Source organism: Pseudorca crassidens, chromosome 17 (assembly GCF_039906515.1).
Source record: "Pseudorca crassidens isolate mPseCra1 chromosome 17, mPseCra1.hap1, whole genome shotgun sequence".
NCBI classification, from domain to species: Eukaryota; Metazoa; Chordata; class Mammalia; order Artiodactyla; family Delphinidae; genus Pseudorca; species Pseudorca crassidens.
In genome coordinates, this window is record NC_090312.1 from 72,205,372 (window position 1) to 72,227,212 (window position 21,841).

General features: G+C 37.8%; 1 protein-coding gene across 4 annotated transcripts in view; it reads right to left on the reverse strand.

The window, feature by feature from the left end:
* PREX2 (phosphatidylinositol-3,4,5-trisphosphate dependent Rac exchange factor 2) overlaps positions 1-21,841 on the reverse strand; it is a 286,239-nt gene that overhangs the window by 183,424 nt on the left and 80,974 nt on the right. For all 4 annotated transcript variants that reach the window (XM_067712136.1, XM_067712134.1, XM_067712135.1 and 1 more), the window contains 2 exons: positions 17,643-17,744; positions 14,363-14,524 (listed from right to left, as the gene is read on the reverse strand). In XM_067712136.1, coding sequence (XP_067568237.1) covers positions 14,363-14,524; positions 17,643-17,744 — 264 coding nt within the window. The remainder of the gene's footprint in view (positions 1-14,362; positions 14,525-17,642; positions 17,745-21,841) is intronic.

The window sequence follows — 21,841 nt, forward strand, 5'->3', positions numbered from 1 at the left end:
TTATACACTGAACGTAGGTATCCTTCCCTCCCAGTCTCCTCCTGGTCAGTATCACTAAATACAGCTACTCTTAAGAGATTCTATGTCTCCTTTTAGCTGTTTCATATATGTATGCATACACAGCATATATGACACATTTCACCTTTGTTCTCTAAAAAGGATATGATTTCAAACTAACTCATAACATTAATGTCCCTAATATTCCTTTCATCCTCCTCCTTTCTTTCCCTGGTCTGGAAAAAGAGCTCCATAAACAGATAGCAAAGTACATGAAATTGTCTAAATGTTTAGCAGGTCTCAATTTATATACAGTCATCCCTTTGTATCCATGGGGGATCACTTCCAAGACCCCTGAAGATACCAAATTCTGAGGGTGCTCCAGTCGCTTAAGTAAAATGGTGTCGTATTTGTATATAACCTATGACCCTCTTCCTGTATACTGTAAATAACCTCAAGATTACTTCTAAGACCGAATACAATGTTAATGCTATGTAGATAGTTACAGATACAATGTAAATGCTATCCAATAGTTGCTGGTGCAAGTTTTGTTTTTGAAACTTTCCGGAATTATTTTTCCTGAGTATTTTCAATCTGAAGTTGGCTAAATCTTCAGATGCAGAACCCGCAATATGGAGGGCCATCTGTATCCACTTCTAGGATGGAGAGGAAGAAAAAAAAAGAAATAAAAAGAAAAAAAATCTATGTAAAGAGAACAACATTCCATAGGACCTCTTGCCACAGTTATTAATAGTTGCATGGCAAACTCATTCATTAAATAAACCTTTATTGAGTGCCCACAAGGTCATATGATTAGTGACAAAACTGATGCTTAATACAAGTGCTTACCATTGGAAGTTGAAAGGAACCACAAGAGGGAAGGAGCCTGGGTCCCTGAAGTATCAAAAAAGGAAAACTGGGACTTCCCTGGTGGCGCAGTGGTTAAGAATCTACCTGCCAATGCAGGGGACATGGGTTCAAGCCCTGGTCCAGGAAGATCCCACATGCCACGGAGCAACTAAACCTGTGCATCACAACTACTGAGCCTGCGCTCTAGAGCCTGTGAGCCACAACTACTGAAGCCCGCAGGCCTAGAGTCTGTGCTCCACAACAAGAGAAGCCACCGCATAGAGCCCATACTCTGCAACAAGAGAAGCCACTGCAGTGAGAAGCCTGTGCACCACAACGAAGAGTAGCCCCCACTCACCGCAACTAGAGAAAGCCCACGCGCAGTAAAAAAAGACCCAACGCAGCCAAAAATAAATAAATAAAATAAATAAATAAATAAATTTATTTTAGAAAAAGGAAAACTGCCCACTGAGCAGAACACACACATTGGGTTGTTGTGTGAGCTGGTCAAAAACACCTATTTTGAGCCATTATAAATGTTGTAGTCTATTCTTTTCTACAACCTAGACTAGCATAACTAATGCCCTGAGTCACTGAGTTGGACCAAAAACAAGGAAGTTTTCAGTAGAGACCTGTTAAGTGTGCTCTTCAAGAATACTTCTGTTTTAAATATAAACATGTCCGGTCTCTTTAAATCCAGGAACAAATTTCTGATATTTTAAACTCAGAACATTAATGTTAATTTCATATTTTCACCATAACAATAGGTATAGTTGTTCTGATCAATTATAAAAATTTAAATTAAAAGGATAACTCATGTTTGGGGTTGGAAGATGCAAACTATTACATTTAGAATGGATAAACAACAAGGTCCTACTATACAGCACAGGGACCTATACTCAACATCCTGTGATAAACCATAATGGCAAAGAATATAAAAAAAGACTGTCTACATGTGCGTAACTGAGTCACGTTGCTGTACAGCAGAGACTGACACAGCATTGTAAAGCAGCTATAGGTCAATAAAATTCCTTTTTTAATTAAAAAATAAAAATTTTTTTAAAAGATAACTCATATAACTATAATAAGAAACTTCCCGAAAGGGAAGTGTTAATCTGTGTTAATCTGAGTATCTACATTACAAACACATTTTAAATTTTAAATATTTCCCTCTCTTCTTTCCTTTTGTCAAAAGGGTAGACATAGAAATAGAAATGGAGATCTGTGAAAAATTTACACTATTTCATATACCATGTCATGTGATAATTAAGCAAAAAATGTCATCAAATATCAATATAAATCCCAGTTTCAGTGGCAATGATTTCTAATTTATAGTGAATACCATCCTCTCTTAGAAAAAAATTAAGATACAATAGTATTAAAAATGTAAAAAATGTAAAAAAAAAAGGAAACCATATTGATTCTTGCACAAGGGACCTACACAACCTTATGAAAAGTGGCTTTATTTGTAGCAATTTTACAAAAGGTACAAAACACTTCACCTTAGACTATTCCATACAGCAACCCATGAGTGCCAAGGCAGGAAAATAATTCATTACATTATAAAGGGTTACTGCCAATATTAGGTTAATTTTCATATTAACCAGTCTTCCAAGTAAGTTTCCCAAATTAAATATGTAGGTATTTATTTATAGATGTATTCCTAAATGAAAGAATTACTAACAATACATTTTCTGACTTGTTTGTGGTTATTATCTTTGTTAATAAATATAATGAGAATTTAATGTGAATCTGAGCAAACTATAATGACTAGAGGCAATTTATTCCATCCTCATATACAGCCTCCGGGGAGATATTGTCCAAGAAGAACTCATGGGGACCAATGTGTAAAATAGAAAGCGGATATATTATTCTTGATGATAACTGGCATACCCACTGAATGGTCCCATGAGTATGGCTAAAACAATCTCCCTTTGTAAACTTAAGCCATTTGGAAAGCCAAACATCAACAGAAAGAATCTTGGCGAGGTGGATTTAAGGGGAGCTTCTGTAAGCACTGGGCTAGGAGACTCTATCTACCACCTGGACAAGACTGTCCAAAGTCTATCTGTCTCTCTGTGTGCCTCTCCCTCCTAGACCTTTCTCTCTTTTCTCTACTTTCAATGCCAACAAGTCAAACATCTCATTGGCTCCTTTGATTCTGTAGCTATGTTCATATGCCTTCAAACCACTGTAGAAAAGGGATAATCAGGCTTAATGTATACAGTCAGAGTGAAAATTAATACAGCAATACATGCAAAACTCCCGGCACATGCCTAACGCATACAAAGGACTCAATAAAGGCTATTACAATTATGATTACTAACATTGAAGGTGGTCTGATTCTGCAAGTTTCCTTCCTTTATTTCTGATCCCTGCTGTGTTTCACTCTATGTTGATTTTATGGTTTAATTCATTAAAGACAATGTTATTTCTCAGGTTACTGAGGGTGGACACATCTTGTTGCCTCAGAGAACACTGACTCCTGCCTTGACAAAAAAAGGCCTTCCAGCTTGTATCTGGATACTTCCAGTAAAATTAAGCTCCTTCCTTCATAAGACAGTCCATTTCTTTATTTAGTCTAATTATCAGAAAGGTTTTTCTTACTGCAGAGCCAAAATCTACCATGATTTTCACTCATTGACTATTTTTCCTCCTAGGAGTGGGTGGACATCCTCTTCGTGAAAGGCCGACCAATATCTGAACATAGCTAACATGCTTCCTTCTGCCTTCCAGGCTCTGTAACACCGTTGCCTTTTGACCATATGGCTTGATTTCAGAAACCTGGAAGATCCTGCTAGATCTCCTCTGGACCTTCTCCAGTTTGTCAGAGTTTCCCTTAACATGAACACCTCCAGAAGTGAATACAATCATTTGGATGTGAGCTGGCAAATGAAGAATATAGCAGTGATACTATTATTTCTCCAGTCCCCTACAATACATAATATTAATTTAGCATAAGGTTATATTAGCATATTTATGGCAATCCCATCCTACAATTGATTCAAAGTGCCCCTCTAGTCAAAGTGCTCCCAGGTCTCTTTCCTCTAGCCTATACTTGAATAGCTTGACTTTTGATTCATTTAATCCAGATTGATATCACAGCAAGCTCTCAAAACTCTCACTAATATACAGATACATTATATTGAAGGCATCACCATAAGTTCCCAACTCCTAGCTCCTGATCAAAACTCAGAATAAGGACTTCCCTGGTGGTGCAGTGGTTGAGAGTCCACCTGCCGATGCAGGGGACGCGGGTTCGTGCCCCGGTCCGGGAAGATCCCACATGCCACGGAGCTGCTGGGCCTGTGAGCCATGGCCGCTGAGCCTGCGCGTCCGGAGCCTGTGCTCCGCAATGGGAGAGGCTACAACAGTGAGAGGCCCGCGTACCGCAAAAAAAAAAAAAAAAAACCTCAGAATAAGATTAACTGACCTCTTTGAGGTAAACACTTCTTTTCTTAAGCAACTCAAAGCATCTGCTTAATTATCAATTAATGTAATTTTATGGGGTAAGGACCTCAAGCCCATATTGCCACAAATATACAAAGTATATCTTACAATACACATGTAACACACACTTTACTAAATCCTACTGAGACGTTTCTATTACTGAGGTGATGTGTCTTTAATATTTAACAGCAGACTTCAACAATTAATACAGTATCACCTTTACTATCTTCTACCATAGTAATCTACTATCATCACATGAAATATCTTCATGAATTCCTAGGGATATGCTTACGTACTTAAAAAACTCTGTGTCAAAACATACAGATTTGTCTAAAAACCTCATTCTAAAAGAATGTCCACTGTGTCTTTGATTTTACCATGATTTAATCTGTGTATTATTTCCAGGACAATGGTGACTAAAAATCATTAAAAAGTTTTGAAACACAGGTAGATACATTATTATAAATATTGAAGAAAATCTGGCCAAGTGTAGACATAGTCTCTCATGTAATCACGATATGCCTCTCAGTTCAAATTCATCCTATCTGCAAGCAGACACTTAATAAATGTCTGCTTTTGACTAATGTTGTGTCATATTTCTCCCTCACTTACATGATATAATCTACCTTTCTCTGTAGTGGAAAAAACCAAAAACTCACAGCTTTGTCTGCGAAATGCATGAGGTTTATGATATTCTGAAAATTACGTGCAATTTGTTTTCATTATCTAGAAATGGCAAGAGAGTTTCTGGGGTTAGGGATAAAGAAGCGAAGCTACAAAACTGAAATTGAATGACTGAAATTGAATGATTACAAACATCAGATTGCTAGGAAACAGTCAAGAGCACTAGAGTCTATCAAAATGAGCATGTCAGACAAATTAGCTAGAAAACCAAAAATGTGAAAGCAATAAAACAAGCTGGGCAGATTACTGGAAGACAGCAAAGCCTGTAAGACAATGGTGCTCAAATTTCAGAGTCTGGAAGACACACCTGATGGGACTGTTAAAAACTTTTAGGTTCCCTGGCACTATCCTCACAGATGGAAACTGAGTACATCTGGGGTAGGTCCCAGACCATTCCAGTAGATTCTGATACACTGTTGTACTCTGTCAACACTTGAAGCAACACTGCTTTGGAAGCCTGAGCTCAGGTGCTCAAGTGCACAGTATAGCAACCCTGCTAACATGGAGATGAAGGTGAGCACAGGGCCCTGCCAGGTAGTCCCAGCTGCTTCCCAGAGCCCAGGACAGAAAAGATGTTTATCATATGTTACAGATCACAGTTACACCCATGGTACATTTCATCATCACCGAATATTCATTAAAATCTGTATAATGTTATTTTACCTGGTTAGTATTTTATCTTCATTTTGAAAATGGACGCTAATTTTTAAATCTAGATATCTATTCTTTGGCCAGTACAAATTTAGTCATTGAGCAACCATATATAATAAACACTGTGATCTAGAGGAATACTAAAGTCAGGTTTTTAATATTTCTACAATGTGCCAGGCAATGTGTTAAACATTTTCTCCTAATATAAATCTCCAGCAAGTCGGCCACTCCTAGTTCTAAAATTTTAAAAAGCGTGTTTATTTTATTAAATTAGCTTTGTAGACTGTTTCATGGGTCACTTTGTAGATGTCAGAGGCAGCAGATTATGGTATTGTGAAAAAATTGTGATCATGAAGAAAAAAGTGCCCAAGAAAATAAGCTATTTTAACAGTGTAGTGATATATCATCAAACCAACATTTGAGAGGGAAGGTGTGAAAGAACTGTTTTTAAAAAATAAGAGGGCTTTGTGTAAATCATTAATTTTGAACTACCCTAAAGCCATTACATATAATGTAATGTGTATCTGTACATATTTAATGAAGATATTTTTAAATAATATTTTTACCCATATGATTTAGAGTCCTGCTGTCTTTTAGCAATTCCTTAAAAAATAACTAAAATAAGGTGATATCTCATTGTGGTTTTGATTTGCATTTCCCTGATGATTAGTGAGCATCTTGTTATGTGTCTGTTGGCCATCTATATTTCTTCTTTGGAAAAACGTCTATTCAGATCCTCTGCCCATTTTTAATCAGATTTTTTTGTTGTTATTGAATTGTATGAGTTCTTTATATATTGTGGATATTAACCCTTTACGGGGTATATGACTTGCAAATATCTTCTCCCATTCAGTAGGTTGCCTTTGCATTTTGTAGATGGTTTCCTTCACTGTGGAGAAGCTTTTTAGTTTGATAACTCCCATTTGTTTTTATTGCTTTTGTTTCCCTTGCTTTGGAGTCAGATCCAAAAGAGAATATCACTAAGAATGATGTCAAGGAGCTTACTGCCTAAGTTTTCTTCCAGGAGCTTTATGTTTTCAGGTCTTACATTCAAGTTTTTAATACATCTTGAGTAAATTTTTGTATGTCACATAAGATAATGGTCCAGTTTTCCCAACACCATTTGTTGAAGAGATTGTCCTTTCCCCCATTATATATTCCTGCCTCCTTTATCATAAATTAATTGACCATCTATCTGTGGGCTTATTTCTGGGCTCTCTATCTAGATATCACCTTACACCTGTCAGGACTAGGAGTATTAACAAAAAGACAAGAAATAACAAGTGTTGGCAAGGATGTAGAGAAAAAGGAACCCTTGTACACTGTTGGTGGAAATGTAAATTGGTGTAGCCACTATAAAAAAAAAACAGTATGGAGGTCCTTCAAAAAATTACAAATAGGTGCACTGTATGATCCAGCATTTCCACTACTAGGTACCTAACCCAAGAAAACAGAACCACTAATTCAGAAAAGATTTAGGAACCCCTATGTTCATTGCAGCCTTATATCCAGTAGCCAAGATATGGAAACAACCTAAATTTCCATTAATGGATGAAAGGATAAAGAAGAGATGGTATATGTATATAGAATAGAATACTACTCAGCCATGAAAAAGAATGAAATCTTGCCATTTGCGACAACATGAATGGATGTTGGGGGGTATTATACTAAGCGAAGTAAGTCAGAGGGAGAAAGACAAATGCCGAAGATTTCACTTATATGTGGAATCTAAAGAATAAAACAAACAAACATACAAAATTAAACAAAACCCAGACTCACAAATACAGAGAACAGATGGTGGTTGCCAGAGGGGAGGGTGGTCACGGAGGGGGATGAAATGGGGGAAGCGGATCAAGAAGTACAAACGTGCAGTTATAAAATAAATAAGTTATGGGGATGTACTGTACTGCACGGGAATACAGTCTATAATATTGTCTTAACTTTGTATGGGGACAGATTGTAACTAAACTTATTGTAGTGATCATTTCACAATGCATACAAATGTCAAATCACTATGTCCTACACCAGAAAGTAACATAAAATTGTATGTCAACTATACCTCAATAAAAATTTATATATAAAATGTACGTAATAGATTTTTGAAAGAGCCAAAATAATATACTTTTATCATCAATATGATTTATCATTTTTAATTTGTATTTCCCTTTAGAAAGCTACATTTACCATGTAAAATTCAGAGACTGTGTGCTTGTGATGAATTACATATGTAGAATTAAATACAGCAAAACTCCAACTAGGAAATTACCTGCATGGTTCTAATCCTGACTGCTTTTATTAGACCAGGAAAGGAAGGTTAACTGGTAGGTCAAGGTAAGAAGTAATCATAAATAAATAACTGTGACCAGTGGTGGGAGATGTACCCACCAGGATCCTCTCATTCCGAAAGCTTCTCTCTTTCTACCCCAAGCTGTGCAAACCTATTTATTCCTCCTCCGTCACCACTGCCCAGCAGTGCGAAGGGTGAAATGTAGTAAGGGAAACCCACCGTTAGACAGAGGAAACAGGACCTGTACTACAGAAATTTACGAAGACTTTACAAAGACTGAATTTCAAACACTTGCAGGGTGTTCAACTTTAACACAAAAAACTGAAAAACCTTGCATGGTACATTTGTGAACCATAAACAAGAACAGGATGCTAGAGAGGATTAGAGAACTTCAAAGCAGCAGGATAATGAAACAAATATTGGACTCTGAACAGAACCACATCAGAATCATTGCCATGAACCTAAGGCGCCAAAAACATAGTGAAAAGACAATGACAATTAATACATAACTACGAGGTAATTATATCTGCATTCAATTACCAGACACTGTCCTAGATGCTGCGGACCCATAACATGAGACACGACCCCTGCTCCCAAGAAACACATATACTAGTGGAGAAACAGATATGTAAACACAGAATTAAATGCTGTGTGATCACAGCTATAATTTAACATTAATAAAATGAGAGTTGGCATGAATTAACAGTGATGAATATCAGGGATGATGGCTGTGTGTGTTTATGATTATGTATGTTTATTATTAAACATTTATTCATACAGTTCATTCCATGCTGTGGTTTCAGGTTTCAATCATTTTCCAGTCATTTTCCTTGTCAAACTTATGAAGGACACCACTTAAATATCACTTCCCAATATGGTTAAGAGAGCAATCGAATGGATGGATCCAGCAGTGACTTCAGACATACACACTGGGACCCAGAGGCATCCATGTGGGCAACACGCCTCACCAAGGTCCACTTCTTTTTGTGTGTGTCTCGTGTTACGAGATCCAGCAAGAAAAGAATAACAATTCAGAGTCTAATTTAAGAAGCTGAATGATTTTTGAATCTATAATTTGCGGTATATAATGGGCTGCCAATTATACGGTCAGCATACATGAAAAATGAATTTCAAAGCATCATCACAGAATGTAAGGTGGAAGCACGATGAATTTCATAAGGGGACACATTAGATGCCACAGCAAGCCTTCAGAAGATGATAATAGCCAAAAAAGACAATCAGAAGCACGTATGTTTATTTTATGGCTTTTTTCTAATTTCCAATGTTTCTTCAAACATTGCAATCATGATTTAGGATGGACTGTAATAATAGAACAAATCCCCTCCTCTCAATAAACCCAATAAAACTAACATTGCTAAACCGTATCTAGACTGTTGGAAAGGGTACATCTTTTTTATGTCAACAAGTTCTCTTAAGGTAAGTTGCATAAGGGTTCATGACGGATGTCTTACAGCAATGAGGTGGCAAAAATCACTGTCAAATGAAACTGCTCATTAATTATCTGGCCCCAGTATCAGCTCTCCCTGCTTCACACCAGGGTCTATCTAACTCATCTGGTCAACTAAATGCTGAATGTCAGTATCAGAAAAACACAGACTGACTGCAGAGAGAAACCATAATCTTGGAAAAGGTAGAAGATGACAGGTCTTGGAACTTCCCCACTCATATACAAGGCATTGGCAGATGAAGGTCTCTCAGAGCTAGACCCATTCATGGTGCAAGAAAAGAAAAATGACTAGAATGACAACGAGATAGGTGTTTCATAAGAGAACAGTTTCAATACCAGAGGAGTCTCTTGAGAAAATTAATGAAGCATTTGAATATTCTTTCAAAAAAATCTTTTTAAAATACTAGGAAAGTCAAACATGAAATGAAGAATATCATATTGTTTCATCAGAGTCTTGTAAAATATATGTCCCCACCCACCCCAAAAAAGACTAAGCATTCGATTCACTCTTTTTGAGATTCAAATTATTAACTGAAATAAAAACCTAAATTCTGTTACATATTAGATTAGCTAAAACAAACTAATAATATACCTTTCATTTTACCAAGATAAAGTCCCAATCAAACTTTCCTCCTCTCCCACTTTCTATATAATTTTGGTCTCCTTTCTAAGTGGATTCACTCTCAATGGTTGTCTTCCTAAACCACTTATCCTTAAATAACAAGAGCCATGTATAAATCAATCCAACCTCAAGGTAGTAGACAAATTTGTATCTACCACATCACCTTGTAGAGAGGACAGAAAGAATCAGGTCTCATCACAACCTATGGAAGACTCACACTCATAAAATAACAAGAGGTCAATACACTGTCAGATACAAACTGAATCAAATGTAAGCAGCAAAGAGATTCCAAAACCAACAAGAGGTGATTTTAAAATGGTCTTGTAGCACTGTATTTCTCCACGTAAAAAGGTAATCAAGAGGTGTCAAATTTCAATTCTGTTTCTTTTTACTTCCTAAAACACAAAAATTATCCTGATCTTATGTCTTCCAACACCTTCACCTATTAGTAATTCCCACTCTTTTATTGTGATTTTTTTCCAGATTTGAGAGATCAGTTCCAAACAGGCCTATCAAGGACATAATGCTGAAGAACTAAAGGACATAATGTTTACGGATACTCCCTTATCAACGTTCAGCATGACGCCAAAGAATTAGTTATCATGACAATACTATCGACCAACCCAAAAGCAGACTAAGAATGAGCATGGTCCTGTTCTAAGAAATGAATCAGTCACTCTGATTAAACAGCTAACAAACTTCTTTCCAAGAACACGGATCACTGCCCTACAATTACCTTCAGTAGAATATGTGGTGGAATGTTTTAAATGTTGGATAAGATATATGACTGAGATATAATACATAATACTAATCAAAAGCAGAACTTCAAATATGACCACATGAACTACAGATCTTCTGCGGTACAGTCACTATGTAAACGCTGACCGCAAGCCTAATTTCTACTATCGACTCACTTTTTAAAGGGCAAGCAGCAAAACCAACTTCATGTAAAGAATGTGCTAAACTTGTACCTGAGTGGATAGAATATTACACGGTGATGAGGAATAGAAACTTTAGAATCAGTCTGCCTATTTTCAAATTAAACTCTGCTCTCTGTTAGTTGTAAGAACTTGGTTAAGTTATATAGCCCTCATTTTAAAAAGCTGTGTAGTGGGGATTATAGTACTGGGTTGGCCAAAAAGTTAGTGCGGCTTTTTCCGTAACACCTTATGGGGAAACCCGAATGAACCCTTTGGCCAACCCAATACTTCAGCAAACTTTTCAAAGAGACTCACCAGGATTGCCTACAATGGAGGATCAGCCTTTCCCCAAAAGGAAATTGGTTGATGGACAATCAAGGGCCCCTGCCCTCCCCTGAGCAAATTTACCCATGCAAGATTGGTGGAATCTCGGATTTTGATCTTGAATGCAGTAATATAAGGATGGAAAAAATGACTAGCGCCTATTCGTCTTAGCTAGGGCACTGATAAGACCACCAAAGAGCTTCAACTGCCTAGATACCCTTTCGAGTCTGAGAGGGTAGCTTTTCTATTGATTCCATGAGCTACTCAATATCTTTTAAATTAATTTTCCTTTTAGTTTCTGTTGCTTGGGACCATATAACCTTAAGTAACATAACCTTTTCAGTAGTTAGGTGCATAAATTAGACAGATAGAGGGGATTTCTCAAGGGTAAGATCTAACGGCTGAACCATAGCGTTAAAATACTACCTGTTATCTGCAGAGCCTTTTACAGTGTTCAAAGCACTTTCATTTATTTCATTGACCCCTGTAATAACCCAAACTGTACGTCAAAGAGATCTGGTGCTTCATCCCCATACTAAGGGGTCCAGACTGGACACCAAACCTGCACAAAAGCCAGGCTTTTTTCATTATATCATATGATTTAAGAACAATAAATTTCAATTGCTTGTTTACTTAAATTCAATATAAAAGGAATGTAATGATAATTTAGCAGCACAAAACACCAGAGAGGCAAGTTACCCGAGAGATTTCACTCCCCTTCGTTTGATGAATGGGGAAATAAGACCCTAGATAATTAAGTGACATACTTGAAATAATCATCCACCGAAAGTGGAAATAATGCAAAGTCATGGTGTATCAGACTCAGATCCCCATTCAAGAGAATTTTAGTTACTGGAGCAAGAGTGTCAACTCTAAGATAGTCCTAAAAGGTCCGCAGGTGCTCCTGGAAGGAGTTAGAGAGCTGTTACCCAACATTCGCTCAAGGCTGCTCACCTCCAAAACTCTTGAAGGAACTCTCTGTTCTGTGACTGTCATGCCATCAGACATTTGTCTTGGCCTTGTCTTAACCTCACGAGAGTCACTCTGAACATACATAAAGCTGCCTGTAAGCTGAGCACTAATCCCTGTTAGCGATTCACAGAAAGCCCTAACCATTCCCACTCCCTTCCAGGGCCTGAATTCATCCTACATGGCCGCATCCCTCCCTTTGATTCGTGTGCTTCTGGAGTCTTACCAGATAGCAGATCCTCCTAAACTTCCCAGAAGGGACCAGGCCTGAGTACTATAACAGCTTTCCCCCATCTCTCCAAGGTGGTGGACTGAGATGTGAAATCAGGTTCTTATCACAAGCTTCCAATCAACTGGCTGGACCCTGCTCCAAGCTGCATCCCCTCAAAGTCCCAAAACTCCCAAGTCACTGTAGGGCTGTGTCTTATGCACTCATTTTCAAATCCTACTCAAGTAGAATCCGTGTTGCCTCTCTTTTTGGAACCTGACCTTCATTTTATCTCCCCTGCGCCCACTGGAACTGTGGTCACATCAGATTTCCTCTCACCGGTCTCCTTTGTCCCCAGGCTCCATTCTTCTCTCCCACTCCAAGTGCTGTAAACCTACCAAGGCTGGTGAGGTTGAAGCACCCACCGCTATAGGCTACAAATGACATAGTATGGACCACAGAGCACTCTTCCTTTGAATAACTGGCCATGAACAGTGGAATAAATAGCAACACTTTTTAAGGATTCTCCCATTTCTAAAGGAGACTCAATTTTTAAGATACACTGATACATGAGGAGGAAACAAAATTATGACAGATTCCATTTCCCTAGAGAACCTAAAAGAGTTTTATTTTGGTCAAAGGCCTGGCAGAAGTCACTGACAAATCCTGCAATTTAAAACAAGTTTGGTTTTTCTTCTGATGTTTGAGTGACAACAGAATGGCAAAAGCAAACTTTCATCTATTTTTCTCAGCCCAGCAGGACAACTGCCCCCAGGAAAGGAATTATCATCATTAATCAACTGTAAAACACACAACCATTTTAATTGATTGAAATAAGTAGCATTCATGCTGAAATAAGGGGTCACCCTGAACACTTGAAATGAAAGAATATAGATGAGGAAGAAACTAAGTCAGTTAGCATTTTAAAAGATTAATGGCAAAGAATGGATAAATAGGAGCATTCCCTGGGGTCAATGTTTGAGGTTTCTTTGCAAATCTGAATGGATGTAAGGTTATATCTAAATGGAAACCAACACTGAAGATAAGAAATGTATCAGTCAATTATATAGCCCTAAAGATAAAAGCAATCCCCTTGATTTGTGTGATACAATATTTGGTTGGACATTTTAAATCTTCTTTACACTTTAAAAATATTATCTTAATTGCTTACTTTATAACCATAAGAAATTATCCTAGTTGAAAGCTCTTGATCATCTAAATTAAGTCAATTTAAAGAAAGAATTTTAGTTTATTCTTTACGTAGTGCTAAAGTAAGATAGGGCTCCAACTCCATGAAATAACTGGGATACAAAATTACCATAGCTGAAAACATATTACAGATTCTGAATATCACTCTTCATTTGCTTTTTTGTCATTTAAAAAAATCTTTCTTTAGCGAATCATGAAACCATAAAATTTTTCATCTTGAATGGACCTTAAAAATCATGTCATGGCCAGTTCCTTCATGTTAGAAATGAAGAAGTTCAAATTTAGAGAGATGAAGTGGACTTAAAATGAAATTCATCATCAAATACCTAACTTAGAGTCTGAAAATAATGATATCACAGCACTGGTTTGGAGCCTTACTCCCCTTCTTTACTCTCTCCAGGACTCAGGCTACGATTATATATTACTGACCAAAGTTAAGACAGGAGAAAGATCTGTCATGATGCACAAATACTGAACTATTTAAGCACACACAGTTTTGATTGGCTCTATCGTAAAGCTTTCAGGTTGAAGTTAAGTCAATTAACTGCCCCTTTAAAGATATTTAAAAAGAATAATGACAGCACTTTTCGGAAATAGTTAGAGCCCTCTAGCATTACCTAGGAAAACGACCATTTATGGTTCCATCCAATGCCAGTAACTCTACGCACAGCAGAAGACATAACAAAACTATTTTAAGCTCAATTGTTGAGTACAGTGACTGTACCTCCCAGCCTTCAATGTGAGACTGCCACTCCTCTAAAACTTCCAGCTTCTCCATCTGTCTCTTGGCCTCGTTGATGTTGGAACAGACGGCTTTCATGGCTTGGAGGGCTTCCATCACTGCTGCATAGTCACTGTGTTTCCTTGGAGTTCGCTTCAGCAACTCCTGTTTATACACAAAAAACAAACCGCCCTTTGATCTTCAGCTTTCTGGGACAGCAGGTTCAGACTGACCAGGAAATGAAAACTGCAAAGTCCGTGAGAGCCAATTTCAGAAGTGACATCACACACTCCACCAAATTAAGATCAAAAACAAAAAGGCTGAATCAATGAATAAGCGTTACCCCCTGGCACACTTTGCATTCACTTTAATGTTTCCCTCAAAATGATGTTTTTTCAAAAAACTAAATTAGGCATCTCCTTTGGAGTTGTCAAATACCTCACCTACTGCATGCAATTTTTTATAAGTTTGAGCTTTGCTCCAAAAGGAGGACATCTTTATATGTTGATTTCATTTTCCTAGAGCCTTTAAAAGAATAGTTAATATTTAAATGAATATGTCCTGTAATTTCAAAAACAATTTAAGTTCCTTATTTTCTAATATTTTTTGAGAAACTATAAAAATGTCATAAATAAATTTTTAAAATAGTCTTATACTCTAGTAAAATAAACAATTTATAAATTCCACAATACTCCATCATTAAAGGAGGAATTTATGCTGCGTTTGCCAACAACTCAGGTTCATTCTCTGCAATGAATGAACTTCCATACACCCTTCAACAGCTTTCTTTTTGCTTTTATTTTCTTTTTATTTTTTTTCCATTTAGGATATCAGAACTAGAATAATCTTTAATCTTATAAAAGGTCTTGTTTAGAAGCACAAAATTAAACATCTTCACCCACTGTCTAGACAGTTGTGACCACGTTACTTTTTAATTAGTCATTTGTTTCTTTACTACAGTTGCTATCATCATGTAATTAAAACAATTACAGAGGCAAGTCTTTAAAAGAATTTTCTCAATTCTTAACATACAGTGGGAAAATATGCAGTTGTTATACTCTCTTGATGTCTGCTATTGTTGAAATTTCTGCCATAAACTTTGACCCTGCATTCAAAATATTCACACTCTATAGAAATAACACCAATAGAATGCACATTACATCACTCCCAAGAGCAGGCTTAAATAGTTACGCTGGATCACAAATCCATAAAGGAGATACATATGCTTCTGCAGAGACTCTCAAGTGTAGAATTATTTGTAAATTACGTGAAGTGGCAAAGGCAGCCTGCAGTCTATGTGCCCGGTGGGTATCTCTGGAGTTGAGACATGAATTTAGATAATGTGAGACAGCAGGAGAAATGACTAGTAATAATCTGTCCGTTACTTGCTATGAACCTTGTGCTGATTGGCCAACCCAATAATTCCAAGTTCCACAAATAAGACCAACGTATCTTTTCTTTAACACACGGCCTAATCCCCTAATGTTCTTCTCTGAATAAATAAAACCATTGCAGATCATCCCAGAATACCAGCTCAATTTTTCAGCCAATGGTACAACAAAGAAAACCATCAACACCAATATATCTACTACACAAGTAGTTTTCTCCTGTTTCTTTGTGAAGATAATCTTCCCAAAAAAGGGAAAAGATGTCATTCCTCCACTTCTTGAAGATGCTCTGAATCGACCTCTTTCTTCCTAAGCAAGGATATGTCCATGTTCCTATCTGTGAAGTCACCTGAGGTCATCCTTCACCAGAAAGGAGTTAATTTAGAACAACCACTTAACTTGATATATTTCTCTTAATATCACTATCCTTCTGACTCTTAAAACAAACAAACCCTCGGGATTCCAAAATCAGGGCTAGGAATAACTGGAGTGATGAGAACGCATGCAATCTGAGTCACCAAGTCAGAGGTCTGAAGGGACTCCCAGAAAGATGGGAGTCACATTTGCACCAATCTTCCCATGCCAAAGCTCTGCAGACCTGGACATCCCTGTGCCAGCTTCTCTCTACATGAGCTAACCAAGCAACTTTAACTTGTTTTTTTAATAAGAAGAAATCCTTTCCAAAGTAAATTTTCACTGAGACCTAATTTATGCAACTGACAAAACCTGTAGTGAAAAAATGCATTTTAGTTCAAATTCATAACATTTAGTTCTCAAAAAGTAAATCAGTAAGAACACCAGTTAGTATGTCCATAACATTTCTGAGGTTTTTTTTTAAATTTAGAAGCTAAGAAGTAGTTAATATATTAATATATTAAAAGAATCAAATATACATGAGTAATAATGGCTAACATTTATGGAGTACATACTATGCTAAATGATGTATATAAAACACCTCAATTAATTATTAGGTACTCCTTTATGTATATGCATACACATGTACACACAGAGATATACATATGCATACGTATATACATTCTTTTAGATATATGTTATAATTTCATCATGTCATCATCATCTTTTCTGTTTCATAAATAAAGCCCATGACTTTAAGAGGTTAGATGACGAGCTCAGTCATGCAGCTAGTAAGCAGAATGCATAGGATTTGAACTCAGAACTCAAGTGTTCAACCACCACCCCAAACTGTCAGATGCTACATTTCCAAAAAACATCCTTTCCAGAACTGCTGTTCTAATCTATTCATAGACCCTTGCAGTATAAGCAGTAATTAGTATATTATAATATGTTTCTCATAATAAAACTTCTGGTCATTGTAATGAGGCGATGGACCTACGACCGTAAGGCATTTCCTGTTTTCCAGAGGCAGTGTTGTCTTAGCACTGTCTTTCCACTTTCCATCATTTATTATCCCATGTGACCCACACCATTCCCTGTAATAATGATTTAAAAACCAGGCTCTGAAATTATGTAACTTGGCCTTAACTTCATGAGTATCAAGAAGTCACCAATGTTTGGGGAAATGAAAAAAATATATACCAACAGCAAATTTACTTAAGATAAGGAACCCTGTAGACAAAGCGCTATATAAACTGGTCATAATGTACTTAATGGGATCTATCTTGAAACGAATGCATTTACGCTGAAGGAAACTCAAACAAGCATATTTTTTGCAAAGAGCACTAAAAGTGTTTTCCGAGGACATTTGCTTCCCACTCTCTATATAAATTACTGACAAAATAGCTATTTTTCCCAATAACTATAGTTGCCTTTTCTTTGGAATGTCACACTATTTAAAAGAAAAATTTTTTAAAGATCATCAGCAAAAATATGCAGGTACAAGGGAAATGCAACAATGAAGTAAACACATAAAGTACCTTCAAAAGGAGAGGGTACTTGCATATTCTTTGTATTGGTGTTACTAAGTATCCTTCCAGGGGGACATCTGTGTTCTTCCGTCCTCCAAGTAGCATGCAGTTCTGGGGGGAAATAAAGACAATTATGTACATTTTTAAGCCTGAGGTGGTGAAACTTTCTTCTATCATAAACTTTTCTGCTGAAAACCTGTGAAAGCATGTCTCTATATAGCTTCTCTCTCTGAGAAAAGCACATTCAGTCACAAAGAAAGTTTACAGGAGAAAAAGGAAATACTTTTGCCTTTCAGATTAGTTACCGACCAAAATGTGTTTTGAATCTTTCTCTTGAAAATGAATTCACATATATTCACCTGAGTATGAAGTCTGAGGAAAAAGAGACAGAGATGGAGGAATGAATTAACGGATAGATGGATGAATGGATGGATGGATGTACTGATGAAAGAATGTACTGACGGATGAATAAATAGATGTACACATATGTACATACATCCCGCTTATAGGGGGAGGTCATGTGGTGTTGCAGAAGATCAGGACTGAGGACAACTGGGTTCTACCCATGCTCTGCCACTGGCCAGTGATGCAACTTGGACGGATTTCAAAATTCTAATTTTCCTCTCTGTACAACTGGCCTGTTTTAATCCAGTGATCTCTAAGTCGCTTCAAGCTATAATACCTCACCAATGACACTGGCCAGGCAGTCTCAGGGAAGGATGTCAGATATGATCTCTACGGAGCCAAGATGGAAGGAGAAAACTCAAAATCAGCAATCACAGTGAGATGAAATAGAAGCAGCTTCCATTTACTGAAAGTAATAGTCAAGGGAATCGACTCTGATAAATACAGGCTTGATCCTCTGAAACATCAGGTCTTTATTCTGTGGTTTAAGCAGCAATGCAAAAATAAAATTCAAATAAAGATGTTAAAAACAATTTTTTAATTAAAAAACTTTAAAAAACAGATTTTTTTCTTTGGCCACGCCACGCGGTTTGTGGGATCTTAGTTCTCTGACCAGGATCGAACCCGGGCCCTCGGCAGTGAAAGCTCCAAGCCCTGACTACTGGACCGCCAGGGAATTCCCTAAAATAACAGACTGGAGACTTATGTCAAAACCTGTTTCTGCAGTGCCTATCAGGGTGACTGGCACAGAGGAAGCCGATAATAAATATTTGACTAAGGAAGAAAAGAGCTCTTCAAACATCATACTGATAATTTATAACCTTTATACCACTACTTTTTAAAATACTGTCCTACATTCCTTGAGAGGAGAGACCGAGTGCTGAGTGGGAAAGGAAGCAAAAGGAAGAGTGATGCAAGCAGACCAGCCCCCCACCGCCCTGAGCAACTGAGTTCAGCTCCAATTTGTTCAACCAACTCGGCAAAACCAGCACCATGACTTTCACTTCACCAGAAACCTTAGAAGACACAGCAGCAAAGAAGTGTCTCATTCAAACATGCTCTTTGGGGGTTTCAACCCCTACTGCAATCAGCTCATCAAAATACTCTTTCCACCTGTGTGGTACTGTCCCCAGAGGAACCCTATGTAACACAACTATCTACATCCCGTTCTATTTCCAGTGATGTTTCAGTGTCACCGTATGAGTGAGCACCCCTTATAAATGCGGCCACCCTGTCTACCTAGCCCTGGGCTGAAGCACCCTGCGGAACACATGACTGTCTAACCCATTTTTATTTCCTTGTCTATTAGTACTGTATAGATTACAAACTCTCTTCATAACAGCCACTTTATTTCTTTCACTTTTACTGGAGTATAGTTAATTTACAATGTTGTGTTAGTTTCTGCCGTACAGCAAAGTGAATCAGTTATACATATACATGTATCCACTCTTTTGTAGATTCTTTTCCCGTATAGGTCATTACAGAGTATTGAGTAGAGTTCCCTGTGCTATACAGTAGGTCCTTATTAGACTGGCTTATGAGAGCCAGCTTTCTCCTTATGTAGACAGACAGAATGTTCCCTAAATAAGCTGCTAGAGATTCCACTGATCCTAAAAACTTACTCAGGTGACAGTATATGCAAGTAACCAAAAATATAATATCATCACCCCAAATATGTAAATCCTTAATGTTTTTCAAAGGGTCATTGTTATTATCCCCATTTTATGAGTAAGGAAAATGACATCAGACATGTAATGAATTTCCTCCAGTCATCCAGCTAATTAGTGGCCACTTAGTGCCAAGGCAAGAACTATAAAAGCCAGGGTCTTCCTACCAGACTATGCTGTAGGATCTTGTAAAAACCAGCACTCTGGAATTGTGACATGTATTTAGTGGAGAGCCAGCTCCGCTGAGAACAGAGTGCCCTCAGTAAGACAGCAAAGTTCTGATAGTTCAAAGAGAGCCCCGTTGGTCCCAGGGGCACAGGAACTTCCTCTGGCCATGGCAGAGAGAAGAGATGAGTAAATTCTCTTCTCCCAAACAACTGTTATACTGAGCAAAATTTTTAAAAAACAACAATTTAAGGGCTCTGGTAATCAACTGAAGTCAAACAACAAACTGAGAAATGTTTATTCATGAAAAACTGCTGAACTTCAGGTAAGAACAGGGGAGTTGGTGGCATTCTTGCCTGGGCTCCTCCCATCCTGCCCCTACATGCCCCCAGCCCCAGGGCCATCCTCAGCTCATCCTGCATGGTAGCCCTGTCACAGTAGCCCTGGCCCTGCAAACCTGCTACCAGAGGGGACTGCAGAGGGCAAAAATCCCACCCCCAGGAGTGTTGTCAATAAAATTAGCACACTGCCCGAGAAAAATGGGGAGCGTTCACATTTCTGCTAGCCTGAGATTGCAGTCCGGGGCAAACGTCAGACTATGCACGTGCAGATAGGACCTGAGATGGCCCCAGGAGAAAAAAACCCCAGATCTGACTTGAAACCTGCCTGGCCTGTGAATGTGTCACCCGCGACACTCACACACAGACCCACAAATCATATGGGTTATGATGTTCGATCACCTCTTTCAAATCCCCAGCTGACCACTAAGTTAACCAGTCAGAGGAGTGACCCCTAAAAAGAAAGGCTAAGTTATAAAACAAAAACTGAGCAGATATAGCAGCAGCTGCGCATACAAAAGACACAGATTCTCAAATTAAATCCAGGCAAGTTCCTGAAAACAAAACCAACAAAAAACAATAACCAACCTGAGGGAAATAAACTTCCTAAGTTAAGATGCATATTGTAGTCCCTAGAGCAATTACAAAAAAAAAAAGAAACTAAACATGAACTTACTCTGATCCAGCAATTCTACTCTTAGTATTTACCCAAGAGAATGAAAATGTATGTCCACACACAGACTTGTACATGAATATTCATAACAGCATTCTTCAGAATTGCCCAAACTTGAAATTTCCTGACTTCACTAAGAAATCTCTCTCTCTGAAATGACATCTCGTATGTAGGATCTTCAAGGTCCATCATTATCATAGTCAATTGTTGACCCAATGTTCATAAACCGGCAAAGGGATAAACAAAATACAATGGAATATTATTCAGCAATAAAAGTGAATAGAATGTGGATACATGCTACAACAAGGATGAACCTCACAATCATTTTACTCAGTAAAAGAAGCCAGGCATCAAAAGATTATATTGTACAAATCCATTTACATGAAATCTCCAACAAAGGCAAACCTATAGAGATGGAAAGCAGATCAATGATTGCCTGGAGCTAATGGTGCGAGTGGAAAAGAGCTGTAAATGGGCATTTTATTTTTCATTTTAAATGAGCTGATCCAGGCTCTAAAACTGGATCATGGAGATGTCTGTTCCACTCCACAATTCGTTAAATATCACTGAATTCTATTTGCAGTGTGGTTCTCACTGGCAATTACAATGTCCAGGAAACTGCCAGGCTATGCGTTTATTTGTACGATCCTGAAGAAATTAAATACAGATTCTTGCGCTTTTTACGAACACTGAATATGGAATGTATGTAGGAGAAAAGTCAATCTTGAAAATTCTTTTCTACCATCCCCATGATGCATTTCCTTCCTGTCACTGCCCTACTTAGAGCTCTCTTAGCAGAAGTAAATGAAGCTCTAGGGAGCTGAGGGATATAAAAGCAACTGTGAACTCTGGCATAAATGTCTTCGCTCACTAAGAACCTGCGGTTTCACAACTCATAATCAACCAGGAGAGGGCATGACAGTGTTTCCCCAGAAACAAGCTTCTCCCAACTCTCACTTC